The sequence below is a fragment of the Fringilla coelebs genome (assembly GCF_963513975.1).
Source record: "Fringilla coelebs genome assembly, chromosome: 10".
In the NCBI taxonomy this organism is placed as follows: Eukaryota; Metazoa; Chordata; class Aves; order Passeriformes; family Fringillidae; genus Fringilla; species Fringilla coelebs.
The window spans coordinates 24474944-24495908 of NC_140036.1; the positions used below are offsets into that span (position 1 = coordinate 24474944).

The 20965-nt window shown below is 48.4% G+C and overlaps 1 protein-coding gene across 6 annotated transcripts in view; it reads right to left on the minus strand.

Annotated features, from left to right (window-relative positions):
- Positions 1-296: 296 nt before the first annotated feature.
- The window catches only part of LEKR1 (leucine, glutamate and lysine rich 1), a 35355-nt gene continuing 14686 nt past the window's right edge, over positions 297-20965 (minus strand). For 2 of the 6 annotated variants that reach the window (XM_084212161.1, XM_084212162.1), the window contains exons 5-13: positions 19269-19454; positions 11904-11985; positions 10350-10427; positions 9898-10101; positions 8826-8907; positions 5650-5802; positions 4396-4695; positions 2811-3048; positions 297-2669 (exon numbers count right to left, since the gene is read on the minus strand). In XM_084212161.1, the coding sequence (XP_084068287.1) occupies positions 1828-2669; positions 2811-3048; positions 4396-4695; positions 5650-5802; positions 8826-8907; positions 9898-10101; positions 10350-10427; positions 11904-11985; positions 19269-19454 (2165 nt within the window). In that variant the 3' untranslated portion in view covers positions 297-1827. Of the gene's footprint in view, positions 2670-2810; positions 3049-3094; positions 4696-5649; positions 5803-8825; positions 8908-9897; positions 10102-10349; positions 10428-11903; positions 11986-19268; positions 19455-20965 lie in introns of those variants that run through there. The other 4 variants (XM_084212163.1, XM_084212164.1, XM_084212165.1 and 1 more) reach the window with 4 other exon arrangements.

Genomic DNA, 20965 nt, shown 5'->3' on the forward strand with positions numbered 1-20965 from the left:
GATTAGTGTTTCACACCATCACAGCTGTTTGGGGTTTGTTCTTCCTCCAGCAGGGCACTCTCAACCACCTGTAATCACCAACGTCAAATTTTCATGATGGAAATAAGGGCCTGTTTTAAATAACTAAAAATGCAGCTCTGGCGGGTTGTCTGTGAAAGGAAATTTCCCCAGTTTCATTATCCTGCTCTTATTTTGGTATTGAAAATACACAGCACAAAGAAAGACAGTCATGCTTTTATTCTGATTAATACATTTTAATGATCTGTGGCATCAGTTTCTATTTCCATGCACTTTTAACACTGCTTAGGAATGAAGATGCTTTTTCCTGCAGTCCAATTTCTTCTTTTGTAGAAAAACTCCATCTGCAAGGCACAGTCGGGATCCCAGATCCTACACACACCCCAGAGCAAGGTCTAGTGATCATCCCAGCTTTGGTTTGTGATATCCCAGTGGAATGAAGTGATATCCATGGCAAGCTGTGCATGGCCACTGCTGATCCCAATTTCTGCTGAAGGAGCAGCAGGACCAGACAGGGGCTGGACTCTCCATCGTGTCATCTGTGGAGAACATTACACTTTGGGCAACTTCAGGTGAGAAAAGGATGAGCCACACTGAGGCACTGACTGAGATTCCAGGGCTCTTTTTGCGCTGTCCCTTTGCCCTCCTGGCAGGGTGAGTGAGGAGGGGTTTGGCCACACCAGGGATGCGTCTGGGGCTCACACAGAACATCAGCCCCAACCCACGGAGCCCCATTTCCCTGCCTGGCACGAGGGATCCTTTCTGGAAAGGGTCAGGGCTGCAGGAGCTCCCTCCAGAGCAGGGACCACCCCCAGCTCTGCCAGGGGCAATTTGAAGCCTTTCCAGCAGGGAAGGACAGGACAGCCCCGTGCCATGGGATGTTTTCTCCAAGGGAAGGGCTGGAATGCTGCCCAGGGCAGCAGGGCAGGATCCACAGGGACAGGTTTGTTCCTGGAGCTTTGTTTGGCTTTGCCTCGTGCCACGAGTCCTGGAGGGCAAGGTCCCTGACACCACTCCTACAAGAACTTCCCACAGGAAGTTTGATTTCCTAAAATTTCAGGGCTGTACTGAGGTGTCCACATCCTCCGTGGCACTTTGTGCTCTGCCTGTCATCCCACCATGGAAAACACTTGGTAAACTTTCCTTGACATGGTGAGATTCATTAAATTGTTTTCAAAGCCAGTAAAAAAGGGTCCCTGACATTTCCATATTTTGTTTATTGCTTAGCAGCGGGAGCTCTGGGTTCTGGGAGGAAGGGGGAGAAGGGAAATATTTGTTCTGGACTTGGTTTGCCTCCAGGACCTGGCCACTCCCTCGTGCCAGAGCCATGATCCCGTTCCTGCTCCTGTTATTTTACGTGCTGTTCCTCCCTGGCCACACTCCCCTTTTCCTGCAGCTGCTGCTCCAGGACACAAACAGGGAGATAAGAGCCCAGGTTTGAGATGATGGAATCATGGAATCACAGACTGGTTTGGGTTGGAAAGGATCTCAAAGCTCATCCAGTTCCTGTCCTAGGCTGCTCCCAGCCCCGTCCCTCCTGGATCCTGTGATGCTGGGCCATTATTCCCCGCCCAGGGCCAGGACATTGGTATGGGATGAATTTTAAGGTCCTTTCCAACCCAATCCTGGGATCCAGGGATTTTCTGATTTCAATCCCACTCACTGAAGATGTGCTGCTCTTCGTGCTCCTCTTGGACTCTTTTCACTTTTCCCATCTTGAAATGCGCCCAGCGTTAAATTACACCATGAATAAATTATTTAACAGATAAAAGTTACCGCACCAAAAATAAACAAATATTTAACTAGATTTTAAATTGTAGGAATGGATGAGTTCGGGAGGCGTTCCTTTGGAGGCCGGAACGGTTTCCCGGGCAGAGCCGTCAGAGCTGGCTCGGCCGGTGCCTCATCCCGGCGGGGACCCGGCCCCGGGGCTCGCCCAGCGAGGCCGCCCTTCCCTTGGGAGGATCCAGGGATGCGGCGCTGCTGCCGCCGTGCCGGCCCGAGCCGGGGGCCCGGGCAGCCCTGGCCGTGCCCAGGGCCCCGGAGAGGCGGAGATCCCCGGCGGGCAGCGAGCGCGGCGAGGCCGGCAGGGTCCCGCTGAGCCGCCGCAGCTCCAGCACCTGCTCCCGGGCCCGGCCCAGCGCCGCCGTCAGCTCGAAGCGCTCCTCGCACTCCCGGCGCACCGTGTCCTGCAGCAGGGAATTCTGCAACGAGAAACAGCGGGAATGCCGCAGCAACACACCCCGACACTGCCGGGACAGGCACCTGCAGCAGCAGGGAATTCTGCAACGAGAAACAGCGGGAATGCCGCAGCCACACACCCGGACACTGCCGGGACACTGCCCCTGCAGCGGGGAATTCTGCAACGAGAAACAGCGGGAATGCCCCAGCCATCACTCCCGGGACACTGCCCCTGCAGCAGGGAATTCTGCAACGAGAAACAGCGGGAATGCCCCAGCCATCACTCCCGGACACTCCCGGGGCACCGTGTCCTGTAGCAGGGAATTCTGCAACGAGAAACAGCGGGAATGCCGCAGCCGTCACACCCGGGACACTGCCGGGACACCGTGTCCTGCAGCAGGGAATTCTGCAACGAGAAACAGCGGGAATGCCCCAGCCATCACTCCCGGACACTCCCGGGGCACTGTGTCCTGTAGCAGGGAATTCTGCAGAGAAACAGCGGGAATGCCGCAGCCGTCACTCCCGGACACTGCCCCTGCAGCAGGGAATTCTGCAACGAGAAACAGCGGGAATGCCGCAGCCACACACCCGGACACTCCCGGGACAGGCACCTGCAGCAGGGAATTCTGCAACGAGAAACAGCGGGAATGCCCCAGCCGTCACTCCCGAGACACTGCCCCTGCAGCGGGGAATTCTGCAACGAGAAACAGCGGGAATGCCGCAGCCACACACCCGGACACTCCCGGGACACTGCCCCTGCAGCAGGGAATTCTGCAACGAGAAACAGTGGGAATGCCCCAGCCACACACCCGGACACTCCCGGGGCACCGTGTCCTGCAGCAGGGAATTCTGCAACGAGAAACAGCGGGAATGCCCCAGCCATCACTCCCGGGACACTGCCGGGACACTGCCCCTGCAGCAGGGAATTCTGCAGAGAAACAGCGGGAATGCCGCAGCCGTCACTCCCAAACACTCCCGGGACAGGCACCTGCCCTGCTCTGTCCTGCTGCTTCCTGGGGAGCCAGTGGCACATCCCAGGGAAGTGCTCAGAAGGTGTTCCTGCTCTCCTGCCCAGCTGGGAGAACTGGGAATGCTGCTCTTGGGAAGGCAGTAATGGACAGAGGTGCAGTGACACCAAGGGGTTAATGATGCTTTTCCCTGTAACCCTCTGCAGTGGGAGAGCACAGCCTGCATGGAGCCCTGGAGCCAGGTGTGGAACCAGGTATGGAATCAGATATGGAATCAGGTGTGGAACCAAGAGTGGAGCCAGCTATGGAATCAGGTGTGGAACCAAGAGTAGAGCCAGCTATGGAATCAGGTGTGGAACCAGGTGTGGAATCAGATATGGAGCCAGGTGTGGAAGCAGGTATTGGAACCCAGATGGAATCAGATATGGAGCCAGGTGTGGAGCCAGGAATGAACAGGTGGAATCACTCATGGGAAGGCCATGCAGTCCCCCTGCTGTCCCAGCACTGCCAAGGCCCCTCCCTCCCATGTCCCCATCCCTGGGCACAGTCTCACTGGAATTCCACTCACACCTTTCCCAACCTTTCCAAGGAATAAATCAGTACCAACCCCAGCACCTATTCACTTGGAAGAGTTTTATTTTCACTGTTGACCAATTCTTTTTCCTGCCACTGAACTGCTTTGGACATTCCAGCCTAATCTTATCTGCAGTCCCTGACTCCACATTTCCCATGGAGCGGCTCTCTCCTCCCTTCCCATTATATTCCAAGCATTCAGCAAATGTTTGTGGTCAGAATATCCATCAGTTGAATTTCTCTTTGCATTTAATTCATTTTTATGCATTCCTGAGTTAGGGAACGTGGCTGCACTGGTGGGAGCTGGGGCACCAGTTCAAAGAATGAGAACTATCCGTGTCTTCTACTCTAGAAACTGGGAATTCTTCATTGTTTACTCATGTTTGGGCAGTGGGACATGAGGCTACTGATTAAGAAAGGCCTTGCAGGATCTGAAAAATAATTTTTAATAATAAATTTACCTATGAAGCGCCAATTTAAGCATTTGCTGAATTAAAAGTTCACATCTTTAGTGAACTTTTAGGAAATGAAGATGGATTTGTCTGAGAAATCTTTGCATTTCAATGGATTTTCTGGTCACAGACCTTTGAATGATTTTAGAAATCACATGTCTCCAAGTAAAAATAACCAGGCATTTCCTGGGTCCTGTTCCTACCTCCTCTTGAACTTGACTCAAACTGTGAATCAGCTGTGTCTTCTCCTGGGTTAATTTTTCCAGTTCATCTGACTTGTGCTTAATTTCTTTCCTCAGTTTATCCAGGAATGATTCATTGTTGCTCTTTTCCATGGTCAGCTGGAACTCAAGCTCACTGATGAGCCTTTTAAGGCTCTGGATTTCTTTTTCCTTGTCTCCATCCTTCTCTGTCACTTTCATTTGGGCGTCTTGGAGCTTCTTCTCCAGAATTTCCATCTCCATCCTCAAGCTCTTGGTGGCACTGGATATTAAACCTGGGATCTGGGTGAGGTCAGACAGGAATTAATCTCCACTCAGTACCTCTAAATATGGAGAAGTCATAGCAGACAAATGGTGACTCGAGGAAAAAACCAACAAATTCAAACTTGCAGGTCCTCAGAGAGAAAAAAGCTCTGAATTTACATAATTCCCTCAGAGGACGCCAGAGAGCTGTAAATTAATCACCACTCACTGAGAACACAGAGATTAATTAGTGTGTTCAAGATCAAACAGAGCCATTGAGGTAAAAAAGGGGAAATTTAACTTCAAGTTAAATTTACTGCAAGTCGGTGTTTCCTCAGGGTTTAAAAACCATGGTTAAATATTTGCCAGGTGAACAAAGCCAAACTCATTTTCAGCTCTAAATCACAATGTCCCAGATTTTAAATAATAATAAAACCTCATCACATTCCTTTCATTTTCCCAGATTTCTCAGGCTTTCTCAGGAATTGTGTGAAACCTTTTGGAAACTCAGGTTACAGGTACAATTTCTCAATTTCTGTATCAAACTTGAGGGGGATCTGGAGCTCCCAGCCCCCTGTGGTGCCAGCACCAGTCCAGCCCAGCAGGTTTTACTGGCCCTGGAGCTGCTGGGTTCCCTTGGGAAGGGTTAAAAATATGGGTGGGATTGTGGCACCTCATCATAGCCTGAAACAGCCCCACTTTTAAAAAGTGATGATGTCAGATTAAATATAATTAGCAACTCTGGGGACATAGATGGAGTTTTAGTGGTGAAAATACGAGATGAGAAAGAACTTCCATGCCAATTAATTTGAACTGGAATAGTTATTTTCAGCTTGTTCCATTAAAAAAAATTAAATATACTAAGACTGTGAAAAAGTGCTGTATCATCCAGAGAGAGGATGACACACAGAGGAGGTTTTATTCCTTCACACTCCCATTTTTCACAGTTTTCTGTGATCTTCTGCCACAAGTTTTCTCTCGAGCATTGCCCACCTTCTGCTGGAGCTCCTCGTGTTCTCTCTGGTACTTTGTGATCAGCTCCTGCTGTTTTTGTCTCTCCAGCTCCAGCTCCACCCTGGCCTCTTCCCTGACCTTCAGCATTGCTTCCTTGTGCCGAGCCTCCCCTTTGGCCAGGTCCATCTCCAGCTGGGGACAAGAGGGGTCAGTGGCATTGTCACACTGGGGTGGGGTGGGGTGGGATCCATGAGATGGGATGGGATGGGGATGGGGATGGGAAGGGAATGGGGATGTGATGGGATGGAATGGGGATGGGGATGGGAATGGGAATGGGAATGGGAATGGGATGGGGATGGGGATGGGAATGGGAATGGGGATGGGGATGGGAATGGGGATGGGATAGGATAGGATGGGATGGGATGGGAATGGGGATGGGATGGAGCTCAAAGCCCCCCCAGTGCCCCCCAGCCATGGCAGGGACACCTCCCACTGCCCCAGGTGCTCCCAGCCCCAGTGTCCAGCCTGGCCTTGGGCACTGCCAGGGATCCAGGGGCAGCCACAGCTGCTCTGGGAATCCCAGCCCAGACAGGAATTCCCAGTTCCCAATCTCCCATCCCTCCCTGCCCTCAGCAGTGGGAGCCATTCCCTGTGCCCTGTCCCTCCATCCCTGTCCCCAGTCCCTCCCCAGCTCTCCTGGAGCCCCTTCAGGCCCTGCAAGGTCACAATAAGTTCATCCCAGACCCTTCTCCAGTTGGAATATTGGGTGAAATTTCCCAGTCCTTACAGCATCTCCAAAAATTCACATCATAAATTCAGCCATCATTTCCCCAATGGAAAATTCTGGATTTTGGAGGAAACCCTGAATTTAGGAGAGCACTTTTCCTTTCCCAGGCTGTTCCTGTTCCTTTGTGCAGCTGATTCTGATGGATTTAATTGCAGCAGGCTGAGAGCACAACAGGCACATTAAATGCACAACACAAACCTCATTATTTCAATGATTAAAAGCACAAAAGCCCACAATGAGCTTAATTACAATTATCTAATTCCACACATTATTATGAGCAGAAGTATAATAAATCTTCCCGATGTCTTTAGGGGAAAAAAGAGAAACTGGAAATATTTTCATTATTTTTTTAAAGCAAAATATACCCAATTCAGGGTGTGGAAGAGGTGCAAATCCCTCACTAAGTTATAGCTTAAAAATTGTTGTATTTGTAGGATGCCCAAAGTAGACTCTTATAATAATATCAATATTAATATTAATATCAATATCAATATCAATATCAATATCAATATCAATATCAATAAAAATTATAAAATACTTATTAATTGTAATTATATAATAATTATATTATATAATAAAATTATATTAATATATTTACAATAATTATATTAGTATAATTATCAATAATCCAAATATAATCATTATGTAATTAATATTAAATAGTATATAATCATATCATATTAGTAATTTATATTATGTGATCCTAATAGTATTATATAAATTATTCTATAATGATGTATTATTTTAATGATTCTGTAATAATATATGATTGATTATGATTATAGTATAATTGTATGCAATTGTTTATTATTACTATTAATATTTCTATGTTCTAGATGGGAGTTGGGATTCTGAACATAAATCCCCAGTTTTATTAATTCTATCCATTATTACAGATCCTGATCACTTGTTGGAGGCTCCTTGACTCCATAGACTGAACAATTAAAGGCAATTTAAAAACCTGAGCTCATTCATTCCAAACATTTCCCCTTTAGCATTTGAAATTGATAAAGCTGAGACCCAGAAGAGGGAATAAAGCTGAGGCTGATGTTCCAAGAGAGCACACTGGCCACTAATGGATTTCCAGCCCTTACACACCCCTCGTTAATTAATATTTCAAAGCCCAGAAGATCAAGGTGTGCACCCATCCTTCCAGGAGGGCTCAGGGAAGGACAGGAGCACACACCTGGCTGTGGCCCTCGGGGCTCTTTGGGCTCTCAAAGGAAACTCAGTCCCCCTGGGATTCCATAAATTTGGTGTGTTCCAGTGGAGCCATTTCTTAAATTGCTTCCTGAACGTGACTGTGTTTTGTTCCACCAAAACCATTTCAGGTTTATATGTATTTTAAACAGAAAACTTGACCCTCTGGTGCTCTGCAGTGGCACAAACCAAGGGCAACGTTGTCACTTTGTCACTTGGCTGATTTTTTGGCTGCTGAGCTGAGTTTTGGGGCCTTGCTGTGGCTGCATTTTAATGGCTGTGACACCAAAGCTGAAATTGCTCCCTCTCCCTCCCACCAATCTTTATTTTGTTCTCATGTCAGGCCGAAAATACTCTGATTATGGAGCCAGCCTGATTCCCTTCCCAAATTATATCCTGTGGCAGGGAAGGGAAGGGGTTTCCAAAGAAATGTAACTGATCCTAATTGCTACCAGTCCCCGAGTTTTCCTGGGACTAAATAAAGCTTTCAGACACTGAAAGAAAAAATACAGTCATTTCAGTCACCAATTATGTGAGGCTTAAATCACACAAGTCACAGTTATTGTTCAACTCTGCTTTTAAATTTTCCTTCACTGATATAGACACTTTTAGTTTCTTATTCTTTTCAATATATATTTTTTATTCTTTCCAATAGATGAATAGATTTTTATTTCTTATTCAGGTCAGGGTTTTTTGGTGCTCATGGAAAAGCTGCAGATGGAAACACAGTTGACATGGTGACAGCTGTTCATGGGAAGCAGCTCCCCAAATCCCACAGGAAGAGTCTGGCAGGAGAACTCCTTGGACCAAGGATGTTATGGACAGGCTGTGGCTGCCCTGGATCCCTGGCAGTGCCCAGGCCAGGCTGGGAGCACCTGGGGCAGTGGGAGAGGTCCCTGCCATGGCAGGGGTGGCACTGGGGGGGCTCTGAGGTCACTCCAACCCAAACCAGGCTGGGATCTGGGATCCCATGAACTTCAGCAAACATTAAATGTGCTTTTGGGATCACCAGGCTCCCAGACAAACCTTCCCTGTGAACTCAGGGCTTTGAGCCCCAGCAGACCCAGAGGATTTGTGTGCTCCTGACAGAAGTTTTGGCTGAGTCACTTCCAAACCAGGCTGTGTATGATTCCATGACTCCACCACACATGGCACTGCAGGAGATCATTCCCTGCTTTCTGTGCCCTTTGTGGAGCTGAACCCCCCAAAGCAGAGCCCCCAGAGTCACCTTGTCCCTCCAGGAGTCCTCACTCTGCACCTTCTGCCTCAGTGTCTCCTGCAGCTGCTCCGTCCTGCTCTTTAGCAGCTCCCTAAAAACACAAATTCCATGTAAACCTGGGCTCCCCTTGCCTTGCAATGAAGCCCTGCTCATCCCTGCCCCAGGAATCACCACTTGGAATCTCACCACACCCTCACCTGCCTCCTGAAATTAATGTTTCAAATGGCATTTTAACACTTCTTTGATATTTTCAAGACAAATTTCAAAGAACACAGAGAAACCCAAAATATTCCACCCAGAACTTGTATTTCATGAACTTGGAATATTAGAATCATTAATTTAAAAGCTGTAATGGGTTTGGAATGAACACCACTGAGTGCCTTCTGTCGTTCAAGGTCCTGTTTGTTATGTGGGGCTTGCAGGGCCAGACTCCTGGAGAGGTTAAATTCCTGTCATTGATGTTGTTAACAACTTGTCCACCTCAAAAATGCCTCAATATTCCCTCAGCCAGGCTCTTGGGCAGGATCTGGTGCTTGGGGAGGTGTGGGAGCAGCTCAGTCTGGCTCTGAAGGGTCTCAGCTGTGAACAAAGCTGCCATTGTCCCTGGGATTGCTTTTGAGATGTGCAAAATAAAGCACTGAGCTTCTGAGGGCTATTTTCCCTGGAATTGAGTGCCTCTGTTTTGGACTCAGCAACCTGAATCCACATTGTTTTAATTATCTGCAGTAGAATCTCCATCTCCAGTTTTTCTCCTGACAGCCACAGGCTTGTTTTCAGCATTTAGAAGTGCCAGGAGGCACCAACTGCTCTGCATTTCAAGAGTTTGAATATTCCCTGAAGCCTGAGCACAAACAGCAGCTGAACAGCTGCAAAAATTGGGGTTTGGGGCTCAGATTAAACTCCAGCTGAAGCCCTGAAGTCCAAGCAGAACTTCTCTACTCCTAATTTTTAATAGCACTTTTTCTTCTCTTCACTTCATCCAAGTTTTGTCTATCCCATAATAATTTAAAAACCCAATCCAATGACCTCCAAAATCTCCAGAATTTCCAGGAGCACCTGAGTCCAGCTCAGCTCCCTTTACCTTTCCTGTTTCAGCATCTGCACCTCCTGCTCAGTTTGGCTCAGCAGAGCTTTAAGCGTTTCCAGCTCACTCTCTGATCTCCCAGTTCTTCTTTTCAGATCTTCTTCTCTCCTTTCTTTCTCTGCCACCTCCTCCTGTAAATGTTTGCAGACTTGTTGGCAAACAAGAAGGGATTCCTCCTTTTCCTTCAGCTCTTTCGTAAGTCTACAGATGAAATAAAGAAATAGCAGCACTGTAGTTACTATATTCTTACTTATAGACAGAAATAATAATGCCTGGAAAATAAAATATTGGTCAAAACCCCATGTGTTCTTTATGGGGTTTATGGTCAGCAGTTAAATCTGCTGACTTGACATCATTTTTTTTTAAATTTATGGCATAAAAACTGCATTAAAATAATAAAATGTTTGCTGTTATTGCTCAAAAATGTGAAATACCATTTCAGCATTTACCTGGACTCAGCGATTCCATTCTCATATTTGATCTTTTTCAGTTCGTTTTGACAGACATCAAGTTCTGTTGACTTCACCCTAAAAAAACATTGGGAAAAAAGGATTTTATCCAGAGAAATGAGCCTTTACTCCTGCAGCAGCCTGGATATCACTTTGGGTGGATTTTCCTCCTTGCATTTTCCATTTCAGGTAAAAGGCCACGAACAGAAAGTTCTGTCAGCTCCAGCAATGGTTGTTCATAACTGGAAGTTACATCCCAGTGCCATCCCAGCCCGACCTGGATCAGAAATGTTCCAAACAAGAAGTGGGATCTTGCAACACTGATGACAATTTTGTGCAATAAATGAATGAAATGGAACAAATCCCAATTTTGTAGGTAAAAGGGCTGGAAACTTTGCAGGTTTCATGTCATTATGTCACCATTGCACCAATTAATAACCATGGTTAAGGTTCATATTTACATTCAAACAGATATAGAATATGTTGTTTTATTAAACTGTGCCCATACTACGCTGAAATGTTCATTTACTCTTGGAAAGCCCTCAGTGTTTGTTTAACTGTGCTCATGACATCTTTGTTTCCCACTCAATCCTTACATTATCACTGAAGTACTTGGTTGCTAAGCACCCCAAATATTTGCAGCTGGGTCGCGGTCAGACCCCTGAGCGCAGGAACTGAAAGCAGGAGGAGCAGGGCAGAGCAGCACGAGCCCTTTGCTCAGCTTCCAGGGAATCCTGGGCTGCTGCTGAGCCTGGCACTGCCAGTCCCTGACCCTGAGCCCCACTAACACAGCTTGGCCTTTCCACAGCCTCTGGCTCCTGCATCCCTCTGGGTTCTCCTGGAGGTGACGTCCCCAGGCTGCTCCAGCGCCCACGGAGGTGTTCAGCACTCAGCTGTGGAATTTGGAATGTTTTGTGGTGTTGGGCTGTCAGGCTCCTGCTGTGGGAGTGTTCTGGCTCCTGGGGAGTGCTCTGGAAATGGGAGAAAATCCTGGCATGCTTTGGGTTGGAAGGGACCCCAAAACCCATCGTGTTCCACCCACACTTTCCACAGACCAGGTGGTCCCAAGCCCATCCAGCCTGGCCTTGGGCACTGCCAGGGATCCAGGGGCAGCCCCAAATTCCCTGGAAAACCTGTGCCAGGCATGCCCACCCTCCCAGGGAACAATTCCTAATTCCCAATATCCCACCCACCCCTGCCCTCTGGCACTGGGAGGCCATTGCCCCTTGCTGTATATTCCTTCCTACACACATTTTCGTGCTGATTTACGTGGATTTCCCAAAAGGCCTCCTACACTGAGTGTTAGGTGAGGCTCTGCAGCAGGCTCCTTATCCCTCCTCTGCAGCTCCAGCAATCCCTGCTGCAGGAGGGAAGCCCTGCTCCCACAGCCAGCCTGGCTCTGGCAGGTGCTTAGAAATAATCACATGAAGATAAAATAGTTCCTCTGTTGGTCAAAACCTTCTCAGAGCATTCTGACTAGCAGCAATTGCTGGAAAAAAAATGGTTGATGTGTTTTATGTGCAGTGGGAAGCAAGCAAGGAATGGGAATCTTACAGCAACAGCTTCTTGTAGTGGTCCATCTCTGCTGTCACCTTCTGCAGCTGCAGGCCAGCTGTCTCCACCTGATTTGTTAAATCTGAAAGCAAAAACACGAGGTTGTGTCGCTGTTAATGTTAAATTAATCCACTCTAGTGGTTTGTTTCCAGGGGGGACCTGCAGCTCCTCGCTCCCACCTCAGGCAGAGCAGGGCACACGAGCAGAGTGTCTTTACAGCAAAAAAACTGGGGTTTGTTTGTGTGTTTGGGGCTTTTTATCCCACCAGAAAACACCAACTTCACTGAAACATTAAATGCTTTAAATGAGACTGTTTGCTTTAAATGAGATTGTTTGTACATAAAGCTGAGAACAAACAGATGCAGGAAGGTGGCCCCAAAACTCATCTGGAATTCACTTCATCTGAAACCCTGGCAGTAGTTAAATGGTGTTGTACTTGTCTTATCCTCTACATGTTATCCTTCAGAACACATCACCTCAGCTCCAATCAGCCACTGCCTTTTCCCCAGTACAATCCCTGCTTTTTAAGTTAAATTATCTCATCTGGTTTCGTGTGCCTTATATCATCCTTTTCTGTGCTTTTCAATCTTGAGAACAGCCATAACTTGCAGATGTGAAGACTTGAAACTGAAGCAGCAGCACATGGCTTAATCTGATTTTCATGTCCCTGAACTTATCACAGAATCATGGAATGCCTTGGGTTGGGAGGGACTTTAAAGCTCCTCCAGTCCCAGCTCCCTTCCAGTGTCCCAGGCTGCTCCCAGCCCCATCCAGCCTGGAACACCTCAGGGATGGGGCAGCCACAGCAACTTGGGCATCTCTAAATATCCTCATGAACAAGAGATGCCTCTCCAGAAAGCCTGGGAATGATTTGAAATCAAAGTTTCTACCAAAAGGACAGCACCAAAAGATACATGGAAAAAATCCAATGACAAATCATTGCAACAGGTCTGGAAGTGAAAGAAAAACCAAGATTATTCCTCAGAAGGCAACAGCAAACAAAGTGAGGTGACCTTGTCTCTGAAGGGAACAGCTCCCAAGACAGTCCTTCAGAGCTCCCTGAGGTATCTTCCCAGAAGCCAAATCTGTCATTCCTGATCTTAAATTTATCATTTCACCCCAATTCCCTGAATTTCTGTAACTTTTCCCACATCTCTGTCAGTCATTTCCAGCCATGATGATGGATGGTCCCAGTGTGGGCTTTCCTGCCAGCTACACCTTATCTTGATAAATGCTACAAGTGGAAGAGTCCCCTCTTTTCAGTAAAGGGAAATTGTTCATAAGACTACAACAACAACAAAAAAAAATCAGGGAGGGAATTACACAGGGTAAAACACACAGGACCTGTCAGATCCATTCCCAAACTTTCAGCATTTATAAACAGTTTTTGAGAAGAAAAGTAAAATTTCTTGGACTTGACTGAACCCTTGGAAAAATCATGGAAGTTCATTGTAGAAGCAGCATCTCCACCACCTGCAGTGGGTGCCAAAACAAATCAAACAGCAAACAAACCAATCATTTTTGTGTAAGGCACCTGTGGTACAGCCCTCAGGTGCTGTCACTGCCGGGCTGTGACAAGTGGTGGCACCTGGCCTTGCCTCTGAGCCAGCAGAGGTGGCCCAGCAGCCCTGGACACATCAGGCCACCTGCTGGTCCCCTCCCTGGCCACTCCTCAGCCAGGCACTGTCCTGCCCTTCCCCAAAGCACAGAATCCAGCTCCATTTCCTGGCATGCCTGCCAGGATCCTGCAGCAGAGGGAGAAGCCCTGGCTGCAGCTGCCCAGCAGATGAGAGGCACAGCCCTGGGGCAGGAACGTGGCTCTGGGAGCAGATGATGCCCACATGGGTGTGGGGGGACACCAGGAGGAGCAGAACACTCTGGACACAAGCTCTGGAATAAAGGCAAAGGAGAGGGATGGGCTTGGTTTGGTTCTGTGCTTTGGGTGGTCTCTCTCAAAGCTGTTTCCTCTCTCACTCCATTTGTTCTCAGAAGTTTTCACGCTCGCTGAGCATGGACAGGAGTTTTTCATGAGGGAATAGATGGAATTCATTACACAAATAGTTTCTGCAAGTCTTCTCTAGAGAGGATTCCCACCAAAGTCAACGGGAGCTGGTGAGCAGAAAGTCCCACACCCACGGAGGCAGATTTCAGTGAGAGCCATGGTAAAAATGAGGCTACTAATAAGGAGAATGGCAACACAAAGGGAAACTGGTGCTGCAAACCTGCTGAATAGAGGAAAATGTATTCAAACATGTCTGTAAAAATGTTCTCTGGTAAGGAAAATAAAGCCTACTGCAAAACATGCAGAGCCAACAGAAAGAACTCACACTCTGTAATACTGATACTGGGCTCAGTGCTGCAACAACCACCACCTCTCAAAGACTCAGCAGGCCAGATCCACCTCAGTTTCATTCCTGTTGAATTTTACTCATGGCTGTGACTCAGAATGGCTCTCAGCACAGTCACAAACCTTCCAGTAACCTCCTGAGCCGTGCTGTGACAAGGACAGGGGCTGAGGGGCACAGCCCGGACGTGCACGAGGACCTGACGAGCCACAGAAACAGAAACAGAGCAAACTGGGGACTGCTTCCTCCTCCTCCTCCTCGGGCAAATTGCATCACTGCAGCCCCTGGGCTGTGCAAAACAGCCAGCAGAGCCTGCCCACAGCTGGCTTGCAGGAATTTAACCACCCCATTTGCATCCAAGGGCACGGTGCCCCAGCTCCTGCCTGGAAACAGCAACAACTGGTAAAGTTTTCAGTGAAAAATAAAAATAATAAGCAGCACATTGGGTAAGCAGCCACTCTGGAAGCCATCAGCTCCACAGCTAATTCCTAACAGATTCCCAGGGAGGCTGGATCAGAGGCACACGTGGTAGAGCTGTGTAATTTTCTGCTTTCCCTGCAAAACCTACAAAATCCAATCCAATATAATTGCTGACAATTTGGGGCTAATCTAAATAAAAGCTCCATGTTTCATACACATGCACGAAAAAGAAGATGATTTCCCTGCAGTTAAGATTTCATGGAGAGGTTCATAAGCCCTGCTCAAACAGCTGATGGAACCCCAGATCCCAGAAAGGTTTGGGTTGGAAGGGGTCCCACTGTCCCAGGTGCTCCCAGCCCCATCCAGCCTGGCCTGGAACACCTCCAGGGATCCAGGGCAGCCACAGCTTGATGCTCAAAGCCCCCTGCCATCCCCCAGCAGGGCTGGCATCCTCCACCCTCCCCTCCAGACCTTTGGGTCCCCTCTCAGCCCCCAGGGACCAGCCTGGAACCCACTGGGAGCTCAGAGCTGAAGGTGGTCAAGGAATTGGAGCAGGGAGCACACAGATCCCTGGCCAAGGCAGGCTGGAACCCAGCCACTCCTGCTGGATTTCCCTTGCATTCTGGGAAATAGGAAGTTGTAGCAATTATTTCAAACTTACTTAATAACTACCCCTTGTATGGGCCCTGAATTTGGCCAACCAGCTGTGCCAAAGGGGGCAAAAATATTTTTCTCAGAACACTAGTTCCAGGCAAACTCAGATGTACACTTAACACAGATAGTTCCCAGTACATTTATTTAAAGAGCATAGCAGACAATCTGTGAGAAATATGAAATACATGCATGAAAAATTACAGTGGCAGAGCAGGAAAATGTTGCCTCACCACGTGTTTCTAAGGAGACCAAAGAAGTGAAGTAACACCCCAAGGCCCTGCACAGAACAGAACTCATTCTTTGTATTTACAATAGCTCATGTACTGTGCTCTCTAAGATAATTTTTTTTTGTCTACACAACAAAGCCCTTCTTTTAATTTGTGACTCACAAAAGTCTGGAAGGGGCCCAGGGATGGACTCCAGATTTAGATCCTTTCTGGAGCCCTCACCAGTGCCATCAGGAAGTGTCCAAATCGCCCAAAGCTGCCAGGAACCGGGAGGATGTGCCAGCAGAGGAGGGACTGAGGTTTATCTCCCCCAGCATATGTTGCTGACCACTGCCAGACTGGGCTCAGGGCCCTCTGCCTCGTTCTTCCACCTTCAGAAAACCAGCAGGGAAAAGCAGAAAAAGGGACCAGATTCTAAATAGTTCTGAGTGGCACAAATCAAGGGCAGCCTCAACAGAATAAACCAACAACTGCAACCATGCAAACACGACAATCTCCAAGACCTTAACAATCCCTAAACAGGGACAAAATGTGATTTTGGCAAAGCCTGCTCCCCTCCCACGCCCCCAGTGACACAGCACAAGCATGCCTGCACTCACAAGGATTGGATTTGCTCATCCATGGCTAGAGTTCACACTCCAGCATCAAAGGCCTGGGTCTAAAGCCTGAATTTTCTGCCTCTATTCCTGCCTGTTTGAAGCCAAGCTAACTGGGATGTGTCACAATTCCTACAAACCTGCTTCTCCTACAGATTAAAATTGGTTTGAAATACTAGAAAAGCTAAACAGGAAAAAAAAAATGGAGATTCTGACCTTAATTTTCCTTGGGGATAATTTTTTACCCTCAGTGTTTAGGCCAAGCAGACAAAACAAAATACACTAAAGACACATCCTTTAACACAGAATTATGGTTTGGGTTGGAAAGGACATTAAGTCCCATCCATCCCATCCCATCCATGGCAGGGACACCTCCCACTGCCCCAGCTGCTCCAGCCCCAGTGTCCAGCCTGGCCTTGGGCACTGCCAGGGATCCAGGGGCAGCCACAGCTGCTCTGGCAATCCCATTCCAGCCAGGAATTCCTCATTCCCAATCTCCCATCCATCCCTGCCCTCAGCAGTGGGAGCCATTCCCTGTGTCCTGTCCCTCCATCCTTGTCCCCAGTCCCTCCCCAGCTCTCCAGGAGCCCCTGGCAGGGCTCTGAGCTCTCCCTGGATCCTTCTCCTCTCCTGGCTCCACTGGAGAACCTGGATTCCTGCTTTTCCTCTGGAAGCAAAGCGTGCCCCTTCTCTCAGCCACTCTCTGGCCCCAGCAGGGAGCTGGGATTGTTGGGTTCCTGTGCCTCCTCTGGCACTCAGGCTGCTGGAAAGTTCTAATGAGCCTTTGCCTCTCACTCTCTGCTCCAACAGCAGCCCTGCACTCCCCAGCTCTCACCCTCCCCAGCCTTCCCACACAGCTGGAATTCATAAAAAAATACATTTCACCAGCACTTGGAGCATCAACAGGGGCTGTCTGCACTGCAGCCTACCTACAACTCAGGAAACTATTCCCCCTTTGCATTTTCAAAGTGGTTTTTAAAGTGCCATTAAAGACACTCCAGGAGATGAAAACACCTCCTTTCCATGAGAAGTGCTAGCATTCCCCTCCTTTCCATGGGGAGAACCAGCATTCCCCTCCTTTCCATGGGGAGAACCAGCATTCCCCTCCTTTCCATGGGGAGAACCAGCATTCCCCTCCTTCCCATGGGGAGAACCAGCATTCCCCTCCCCAGCTGCAGTTTCCCATCATTTCTCATCAGCCTCATCATGGCAGCAGACCACCAGGTTTAGATTTGGAGCTGGAGCAGCCAAAGACTGAAAATTTGGATTTTTGGGAGCATCACCAGCAATTTCAACCCATCCAGAGCAAGGCCAGAGCTGCCATGAGCTAAAGAAAAGCCACAAGGACTTTGGGGAAGAAAAATGATTTTTTTATTTGTGATTAAGTAGAGGATCTAGCTGGTAATAAAATGAAAGCAGGAATCTTTTCAGAGCCCATGCTACTGCAGCCAGCACTAAGAACACAGAGACATTATCACCATTATTGATTTTTGATTTGGGGAATCTGATTGATTAAACAATTACCCAGCAGACCTTACCCTGTGCTGAGCATTTGTCAAGACCTGTCACCTCCTCATCTGGGGGATGCTCTGTGAGGCTGAAAAGTGCCTTGAAGCCAGCAATCCAACTGATCCCACAAATCCCCTGCAAAGGGAATCTCCAGAAAGCCTCACAAGCATGAGAGCAAAAAACAACAGCAGAAACAACTGCCTGCTCCCTGCTCTTGCAAATGCCTGCTGTGGTGTGAAATAGTCATGACTTTATAATTCTGTGAGAAATGTGCAACAGAAGAATCCTCAAAATATTGGTTGCAGAAAGGAAAATCCTTTAAAAACACATAAATCACAAATCCTGGCAGTTTTTATTATTTCTGGAGTGTCAAATTATTTCAAAGAGGGACTTTGGAGTAGTTTGTGGGAGGAAAAAAGGCAAAATAAGGCAAAACCCCAAGCTCCCCCCAAAGCATGGACACTCAGGACGTGGCTGATTTCCACACCCCACTCTGGACAGGACAAATCCACTCCCTGGAACTGATTTCCAGTAAGATGTTGTTTGTTCCCACTCATTTATTTTAATACAATGGCAAACTCATTTCATATTTAATGATTGTTTCATGAAAAATCCCTGTTTGGTATTTCAAAGAGAAGCATTTTTATCAGCAGTGCATTAACTGGGTTTATTACCCCGACCCAGCAACGTGTTCCCTAGAGCCAGACCCCTTGAAATCCTGCTGGATTTGTGTTTTACTGATCCATTCAGGAAGGGTGGAATCCAAATGCCTGAGCCAGCAGCTTTCCTGCCTTGAAACCTCCTCCTGGATACCCACATCAAACGTTTTACTGCTTCTTAATAACTCATTTATTAGCAAGTGACTGCTACATTTTATTAATCGATCTTAAAATGTCTCACATAAAACATCCACCAGCTCAGATGGTATTTTTACTCATCATTAAGATTTTGCAGGGTCCTAATAGTCTGTATGAATTCCATATATGGAATTAGCTGTGTTTTTAGCTATGCTTTCTCCATAAAGTCTCAGTTGTTTTAGATTTCACTACAAATTTTCAACCTGGGACAGTGGAAGGTGTCCCTGCCCCTGGCAGGGGGTGGAATGAGATGAGCTTTAATGTCCCTCCCAACCCAAACCATTCCAGGACTCTGTGATAATTAATTGTGATGGGTTGATGCAACAAGCCAATTTAGGGAAGCAAATGCAGGATTTCAGAAGACCCAAGAAACCATGCAGGCCCCCCAAAAATATGGAACACATTGAACAACCTTTAAAAAATGTAATAGAGAGACCCAGGAGTCCTTGCTGGTCCTGCACTCAAAATGAGACCAATTCTTTGAATTTCACCCTCACAGCCTGATGTTCTACTTAAGATGCACTATTAACAGTAGGATTGTATTCCCCCACCTCCATGGTTTTCCTCTTTTTCTTCACTTGCCCTCCCAGCCAGCTCCAGACTCCTTGGGATGACATTCCCTCCTTCTGACTGCAGACACTCACCTTTTATTCAGGCCTGTTGAGTCTTTTCACAGCAACAACCACAACTCTGGTGCTTTTAAAAACATTTTTTCCCCCCTGGGATTTTTGCTAGAAAAGATAAAAACTTCTCTTACCCAGAGTTTCCTTCTGCAGCTCACGGCACCGACTCTGGAGCTCGTTGCCCTGCTGAAGGGAAGTTTGGAGCTGCTGAGTTTTCAGCTCCACTGTGTCAGCCACCTCCGTGAGGTGTTTGACCTTCTCCTGCAGACACTCGTTCTCCCGCTGGGATTTCGCCAGTTTTTGGTTCAATTTGGGTATTTCTGTGGAGGCAAAACAAATCCATGCAGGCTGTTGCTACTTTATGTTAACCATGAACAAGAAGATCAAAGCTTTTAAATGGCATTCACAGGCCAGCAAAAATAAGTGGGGCTAAATAGTTTTGATGTGGAAAGCTGGATTTGAGGCTGGGTGTGATATTCCTGGTGTGGCACTAGGCTGAAGTGGGAAATGTTGGATGAGGGATAGAGCCTGTGTAAGAAAGGCTCCACTCCTGCTTCCATACAGATCCTCTGTATATTGGGAGTACTACAGCAAACAGAACAAGGAATCCTCCAGAAAAGAAGCCTTGCAATGTGTGGGTCCCTCTGAGGCTGAAGATGTCTGCAGGGACACAGCCTGCAGCAGGCAGGGAACGAGCCCAGGGAGAGAGGAACCCTCAGGACACAGGAACCCTTCCTGTGCCACAGGGACACTGCAGCTCACTGGTCCTGCAGGAGGGCAGACCAGGGAGGAAGGTTCCTGCAGAAGGGCAGACCAGGGAGGGATGTTCCTGCAGGAGGGCAGACCAGGGAGGGATGTTCCTGCAGGAGGGCAGACTAGGGAGGAAGGTTCCTGCAGGAGGGCAGACCAGGGAGGGATGTTCCTGCAGGAGGGCAGACCAGGGAGGGATGTTCCTGCAGAAGGGCAGACCAGGGAGGAATGTTCCTGCAGGAGGGCAGACTAGGGAGGAAGGTTCCTGCAGGAGGGCAGACCAGGGAGGAAGGTTCCTGCAGGAGGGCAGACCAGGGAGGAAGGTTCCTGCAGGAGGGCAGACCAGGGAGGAAGGTTCCTGCAGGAGGGCAGACCAGGGAGGGATGTTCCTGCAGGAGGGCAGACCAGGGAGGAAGGTTCCTGCAGGAGGGCAGAATGGGGGGATGCTCTGGGCTCACAGCTGCAGCAGGCAGGAGCCCCTGGTGGCCCAGGGCCCCAGCTCCTGCTGGTGCTGGCTCAGTGGCTCAGTGGGTTCATCCTCTCCAGGCACAGCTGCCCCAGAGCCCTTCCCAGTGAAACAAAGCAACCATTGAGGAATTCACTGCTCATGGCCCAGGCCTCAGCTCGCTGGGCAGCTGCTGGGCCAAACAGCTCCAGGGCTCCCGAGCTGCCCCAGGCACGCAGGGCTTCCCTGGAGCTGTGGATCTGCTCTGGAGCTCACAGGGACAGGGGAGGTGGGACATGCACATCCCCAGCCTGCCCTCAAAGCCCTGACCAAACTGAGCCCAGAGGTTAATCTGGGCAGCAGTGGGATCTTTGGGCTGTGCTGTGCATGGTCAGGAGCTGGACTGGATCCTCGTGGATCCTCCCCAACTCAGAGTATTCTGTGATCTTGTGATTCAACCAAACAGCAGCTGATCCACTCATCCACGCTGAAAACCTGCTAGGAAAGGAATATGTCTGATTATTATTCCTGAAGGCTTTTAAAGCTGTAAAAGGGGCACAGGGCCAGCTGGGAGGCTGTGGCAGTCTGTAATTGCACCCTGCCCTCTGTTCTCAGTGAAACCAGTCTCAGCACAAA